General features: G+C 37.6%; 1 protein-coding gene across 2 annotated transcripts; it reads right to left on the bottom strand.

Annotated features, from left to right (window-relative positions):
* Positions 1 to 1,726: 1,726 nt before the first annotated feature.
* On the bottom strand, positions 1,727 to 6,725 carry LOC102682936 (cystatin-2-like). 2 transcript variants are annotated; one of them, XM_006638753.3, is made up of 4 exons: positions 6,634 to 6,725; positions 2,569 to 2,802; positions 2,377 to 2,487; positions 1,727 to 2,247 (listed from the first exon to the last, which is right to left on the bottom strand). In XM_006638753.3, exons 2-4 carry the CDS (start codon positions 2,773 to 2,775, stop codon positions 2,173 to 2,175), a joined length of 393 nt encoding a protein of 130 aa, XP_006638816.3. In that variant the 5' UTR covers positions 2,776 to 2,802; positions 6,634 to 6,725; the 3' UTR covers positions 1,727 to 2,172. The 2 variants fall into 2 exon arrangements, with proteins under 2 accessions (XP_006638816.3, XP_015218772.2); XM_015363286.2 differs by lacking the exon at positions 6,634 to 6,725 and adding an exon at positions 3,469 to 3,640.
* Between the last annotated feature and the right edge of the window lie 94 nt (positions 6,726 to 6,819).

The raw sequence follows: 6,819 nt of genomic DNA, 5'->3' as shown, positions 1-6,819 counted from the left end.
CACAGTCAGTCTAGCTTGAACTGGGAAAAAAGTCTCCAAATTAGAATATTTAAAGTGGCAAGTCAACCACTTGAATCAAGCAGCTTGAACAAGGTGAAGAGGAGAATATGCAGACTTCACAAAGACACCCAGGTCTGAATTGATTCCAGGACTCTCGAGCCATGTTGTAGTGATACAGTGTGGTATAATGGAATCCCTTAACATGACACAATCTGAAACATATATGACACCTAGGAATACAATACTACCTAAAAGCACTAGGCCTTAAATTAAAGTACCTGGATGAAAATAACATGTTTTCTGTACCATTTATACATTGAAGAGAGATTTATAAAATCACCTAATGTTTTTTTAATGCAAATTATAGTCTCCATCAAAGCCTTTACCTTTAAAAATATATATATGCTAAGTATCAAAAGAAATTATGAATATATTTTATTCACACCTTAGATATGAACCAGTTTAGGCATCATTTAGATTTCATGAAAAATAACACCCAGCCATAAAAAGCAAAAATGTTTACTGAAATGTGAATAAAGGTCCAACCACCTGGCTGTAGAACGAGGATGTTAGGAGCCCATGTCAAGTGAAATGACCCAAGGGTGCAAAGCTGAAGATGGGCTGGATGAGGAATGCTAAAGAAAATTAACCTGAGCAAGCATAGATCTTACTTTTTTGGGGCAATGGGGGAAAGGACATCATAAAAGATTAGAAGTTAGAGTGGTGGAGTTGAAGAACAACATCCTTACTGTTATTTTTCTGTATTTGTTAGAAATTCCTTTAATTGATAATTCCTAACTGAAACAATTGGGAGTGGTTTGCACTATTGCATAAGCACAAAATCACCTCACGCTTGAGAACAGGTTGGGCACTGGTAATCTGATGATTTAAGTTCTTGTATATCAACATTGGTGTAGAAAAAAAAAAAGGGAAAGGTACCAGGATGTCCTGCTTATCAAGACAACCGTGCCTTCTTACCATCAATGGTATACCGATATACTGAGGTGTCTTAGTCCAACTTCCAACTGCAAATATAGTACAGACACGTGGAAAAAAGCACTGTTCTGTACAGCAGACCAATTGACAGGGAGGCACAGGGTCCAATCAGTAGAGAACTCAACTGGCAGTAATTGATGAAACATGAGTGCATGGCTGTAAATTGATCAATTCCTGTGACTGAGCAGATTAAGTGATAACACACATCCTCATGCTACTCCTGTAGCAATTACTTTTTTTTTTTTGCAAGATGAGAATTTGAGCTTTATGCAAGATTTGGAGAATGAACAAGAATGGTCAATATAGCTCATAGACCAATAAACAAGATATGCAGATCCAGGCTTTACAAGAAGAGGATCAAAATCCCAGTGGATGATTCTTTACCATTTAGATCACCACTTCCCTGATTTAATGTCTGGAATTTGAAAAAGATTAACAAAAATTGCAGTATCCAGATATGCAATAATAATGTAGAGAGATGCATGGCTACAATTTCTGCCAATGGAACCTCAAAAAATTGAGGAGTTTTTTTAAACTTGTATAAATCAGTAATTCCCCCAATAATGACAGTCTACCAAGTCACTTTCAGGTGCCAGTAAATTCTTTCACTTATGGGCAGTTAAGAAATTAAGAGAAAAAGTTCCATGTTTAATTAAATCAGCAAGTTAAACACCAGTGGCTTCATTTAACAAGGGCATAAGGCAATGGTCTTCAATTAACCAGTCTTACAATTTTTGAAGCAGAATTTATTGTATCAGTTGACATTTTTAAAAGCTGTGTTTCCTCCTCGAAAGGAATAACAGAGTTAAACATAGTTCTCACTGCAAAGTGTACTACAGGACTTTGTCTGAATAACATGCCATGAAACTGGTTTCTCAAAGATGCCTGAAAGAGATATGCAGTAAACATAAGCCAACAGAATGTGAAAATGAAGTTGTCCAGTGAAATTCCATAATACATTACAAAGTTTCTTTGCAACTCTAAAACTGCAGAAAAGTAAAAGTAAATCAATTTGGTTCACATGCAGATCGCTTGAACATTAGGGAACACCATTAACATTGCCAAAGAGGTAAAAGGAAATAGATTAATAGTTTTCAAACAGGTGCTTTTCAAGTTTCTTCCACTTCTGAACATAGCTCATTTACACTTGTGTGCAAATTTTCAATAGCTTTCAGGCTAACAGCTCATACTCAACAGGGTTGTTTCATTTCTCCAGGCAACTACTAGAACTTCAAAACGGCAAAATATTGTCTAAAAGGGAGCAGGGGAAAAAAAGAAACTCAGTTATTTTGCAAAAACAATTTCAACAGGTATGCATTCCAAATATCAATACTTTTTAATGTGCCTAAACGATACAAAAGGAGGACAACCCATTCTCACCTGATCTTGACTGGGAGGCAAACTGCAAGAACACGCATCAGAGAAGTTCCTTTTCTCACACTCTGTGTGTCCCAGTTCAACACCAAGGTAGTATTTAATCCCATTAACAACCTATTGAAATGTAAAGAAATGTCATGAAAGCAGTAACAACAACAACAACAAATGAAATGATGAAGAAGAAATGCTGGTTACCTGCTGTTTTGCATAAGTTATCTCAATTAGTTTACTGAGGTACATGTCGTTGCTTGCTTTGTTATACTCATCAACCGCAAACTGAGCACTTTTAAGTACTCCTGGGTCGTCAACAGAAGCCTCTCGAATATCCCCCACCATCTGTGTGGAGGCCTTAAGGAATGCAAAGCACACAAGCCCACAGAAACTGTACCACACCAATCCCATGCTTCTTGATTAGTCTGAAGTAATAAACTGAAAAGAAAAAATGAAGACTAACATCACAAAGTGTACAGAGTCATTCTAACCAAAGAACATTTCATGAGCTGGGGATGTTGAGTGTTAGAAATGTTGACATAACTCAAAGTCTAGTCTCCATCACTTTAATACAAGTCTTTATCTAAATATAAAAGGTTAAATTTATTTTAATGGTGGCAGTCAATCCATCACTGAAAAGATATTTAGTATGCTATAGCATAACAAAATAAAAATCAGGAAGTTTTAAAAAGTCAGGAAACAGTTTCTAACGATTTTTGCAAGGGTCTTTTCCATATCACGCAATAAAGGAAGTTGAACTGTATAATACAAGTACAAGAAACATACACACTATGTATATAAACGAAGCCTAAAAGTTTAAATGATATTCATAAAGAATATCTACAATTTATCTGCTTTACCATATTAACCTTTATAATAAAAGCGTTTCACAAATCTCCACATATAGCAATAATTGGTCTCGTTCTATACAGGTCTGTAAGCATTTGTTTCGAAGCCAAAGCGCGATAAGGATCAGGAAATGCACCAACAATCAAATAATAAGCAAAATCTAATGCAGTGTACTCCTCAGAAAGATCCCTCGTGTGCGTAGCATTCTGTTCTTTAGGTAACAAACCACTTGAAATAGGAGGTGAAAATACTTACCTTCTCCTGTGATTTAGTGCTGGTACTTTTGTTTGTCAAACAAAACACTGGCCCTACCGCTCTGGTGGCTTGTCGCTTTTATGCCAAATTTCTGACACACCCATCACCTGTGTAAGCACTTAGCAACTGCGTAATTGACCGATTTTAAAATCCCTGCTTGGGCGGGTCACATTGTAAAGGCATTGTCGCGACAAGAAGGCATTATTCTGTTGTGTTGCTGCCACGTTTGTTAAAAAAAAGAGTTTAAAGATAAAGCTGAGTTTTATTTTTTATATAACGTCATATTCATTTTGGAAGACTGAGTTTCTTATTTTCTTTTTCATAATTGTGTTTAAGCAAATAAATGCAAAAATATCGTATCCTAGGACTAAAAAATCATTAACTAATGATTCATTAATGATTATGATAAGAAGTTCCCTTAAAAAGAAGACACTGAATATTCGCTTTTGTCTTCAAGCTGGTAAACTAGTAAACAACTGAAATATAAAATACAATTAGCACCACTTTTCTAAACACACGGCGAAAATACACCAGTGACCCCATCTATTGTACCAAAGATTAATATTGGAATACACTCGTATTGTAGCGCTCCGGGGCTCACGTGGGCGCCCTCGTCGCCACCGCATCAGGCCGACCCCCCACCGTCGGGGGCTCGAACCCGGGCCTCCAGCGTCACTCAACAGGGACCCAGCCTCTTGAACCGAAGGGAAATCTCCCCTCAGCCCTGCTATCCACAGGGAAGGGCGGTGACGTCACCGCTCTGGTCAGCCGGCTCTCGCAAGCAATGGAGGCCGTATGCGTGGTATCATTTAATATATATCTTGAGTTTTCCAAATTCTGCATAGTTTTGGGCGAGTGCCCTCTTGTGTTCACTGGCCTGCTTTATTGTAGTTTCAGTTTCGGTTTGAGTTGGAGGGAGTGTAAGAAACAGTTTAATGATGAACGTATTATATGAATTAATAATAAATGCATTATCATCATACATTAAAAAAAATGCTCAGTGCGGTAGCAGACTCTCAGACTAGAATACAATCTCAAAGTGTTGGCTACTATGCATTACGATGAAAAAATGTACTGCAAAGTGTGAAGCCTTCTCCTGGTCACATGAGACAGACAAACTTTGTCAGTGTCTGTATGGCTGCATAAGATGCTCTCACAGGCCTCACTGATAACAGTCACAGCACACAACAGTGAATCTGGCAGTTCTTTAGGCACAGGAAATTGGGCAGTTGCCCTTGCCTGGGGGAGAGTCAGATTTTGGGTCATTTGACTTACTTTGAGTCAGGCTAGTTCTTACTGCAGGAACAGAGCTATAAGGTCCACCAGATGGGTGATTTGCTGCAGGAGGTATTGGAGCAACAGATGGAATCATTCAGCTGTAGAACATGTCATTGCAAACACAGGAGATGGAGGGCTAGAGGATGAGTAATGTTGTTGGGTCAAGTGTGTACTGATCCAGGTTTTCTCTTCTGTGTTTTGGCATGTCTGGTATTGTGACGTGAGTGGCATCGCCTCTACAACAGCATTTCTGCCACAGGAGCATCTGATTCTTATAAATGTAGTGTGTCTGGCTGAAATGTATTACTTACAAATGCTGTTTTTGTATTACTAGTAAACAGATCATATTCTGAAATCACCTTTTTCGGATTATAAAAAACTGAGTACTGCTGATGAATTTTATACCCATGGAGACATTAACTCATTCCAAGCTCAAGTTCTTGCACATGTCCACACCTTTCAGGGCTGAAAAACAACTCTTGGACTATGTCTTTATGCAGGGACATGCTGTATACTGTATCTATCACCACTGAGACACATGGAGAGTCCTGAAAGGAGATTTGAGTCCTGAAATGCACATTATATTTGAGTATCTCCATGTTGTTGTTTGGTAATCTCTAAAATGGCAGCAGAGTCTTTAGCTACACAGTACTTAAATTATGGAATTTACCCATAACACATCATGGGTGCCCCTATGGTCTTGGCCTTTAAAGGCTTAAGACATACATATTTAGACTGTTTTTCCTAGCCTATAGTTCAAAGGGCTGCCAAAGTCCAGAGTTTGTTACATAATTTTATTTACCTCAGATTGTGATCTTCTACCATTTATCACACATTCCCACCTTTTTTTATATTTCTAGACAGCAACCCAGCTAGTTCAGTCAGATAATGGTGGTGACAGACCCATATAAAATGTCCCAAAGCAAATTCTTGTCTCAGAAATGCAAACTAGTATTGCAAAATATGTCAGAGGGTGAACATGCCATCACTGCTCAAGTTTTTCAGGGGCGAGTATTGCCATGCACATTTTGCTTATGTCTCAATACATCAAAGAGAAAAGAGTTAAAAAGGTGAGGAGGGTATTTGGACAGTCTAACTTGTTTGGTAGTTAGTAGTTAATTGATCCGAGTAGCTTATACAGCTGTTTCTTGAGATAAAACAAAATCAGTTTCAACAGCATTGCTGATTAGCTTGTTTCATACTCCCATAATCCTTTGCATGAAAAAGTGTCTCTTGTTCTCTGTTTTAAATGCAGTAAGAATATAAGCAGAAAAGCTACACTATAAGATACAGATTGTTAGAACCCTTACCAGGAATAAGATTCTGTCTGATAATAAATGGTTGAATAGTGGAAAAAGGAAAAAAAAAAACTTTGTCACAAAGTTCTCTTCAGGTATAGACAAAACATAGACATAATAAAGTGCATGTTGTTTTGAGGAAATCAGGAGCATTTCTGGCTTTTACGCAGGTGTGAGAGTTTCTTCTTATTTTGCACCACGACATGTTTCTCCTGTGCACAAATTTACAAACTGCATATCTGACTTACACATATATTTTCATATTAGTTAAACAAGCAATCAATTACTAATTGTTTTAAAAAGTCCGTCAATATGGATCGGTTTGACCTTATTACGAATAACAAGTCAAGACAAGACAATAGGTGGATGAAAAATGTGAGTTGTAGTCCTACTCAGCTGCTCTTTTAAAATATATATTGCTTTGCTGTTGCTGGTTCATTGAGGAAAGAAGCTGAACATTTTTTTAAATACTGCATTCACCGATCATTTTGTACATACACCGCGTAAACACCCTAAATGACTGTAACATAGCATACTAAATGATACATGAAACCGCATCTTTTAAAAATGCCATTTATGATATACTTACTGTACAATTTGATGCTTTTACTATAGCCTACCGCGGATTAATGTTCAAAGTTCCACGGGTTACTCATCAAGATATTTTGTTTTATTATCATTCAGTCGAAATGTGTAAAAGAGTGACATCATCTGCAGGGTGGATTGGTACGTTTTAATGCTGCAGGTGGCGCGTCGTATCCATAAGTCCTTCCCC

The sequence above is a fragment of the Lepisosteus oculatus genome, chromosome 17 (assembly GCF_040954835.1).
Source record: "Lepisosteus oculatus isolate fLepOcu1 chromosome 17, fLepOcu1.hap2, whole genome shotgun sequence".
Taxonomy (NCBI): Eukaryota; Metazoa; Chordata; class Actinopteri; order Semionotiformes; family Lepisosteidae; genus Lepisosteus; species Lepisosteus oculatus.
The sequence above is the reverse complement of the archived record's forward strand: the minus strand, read 5'-3'. Positions and strand labels throughout refer to the sequence as shown.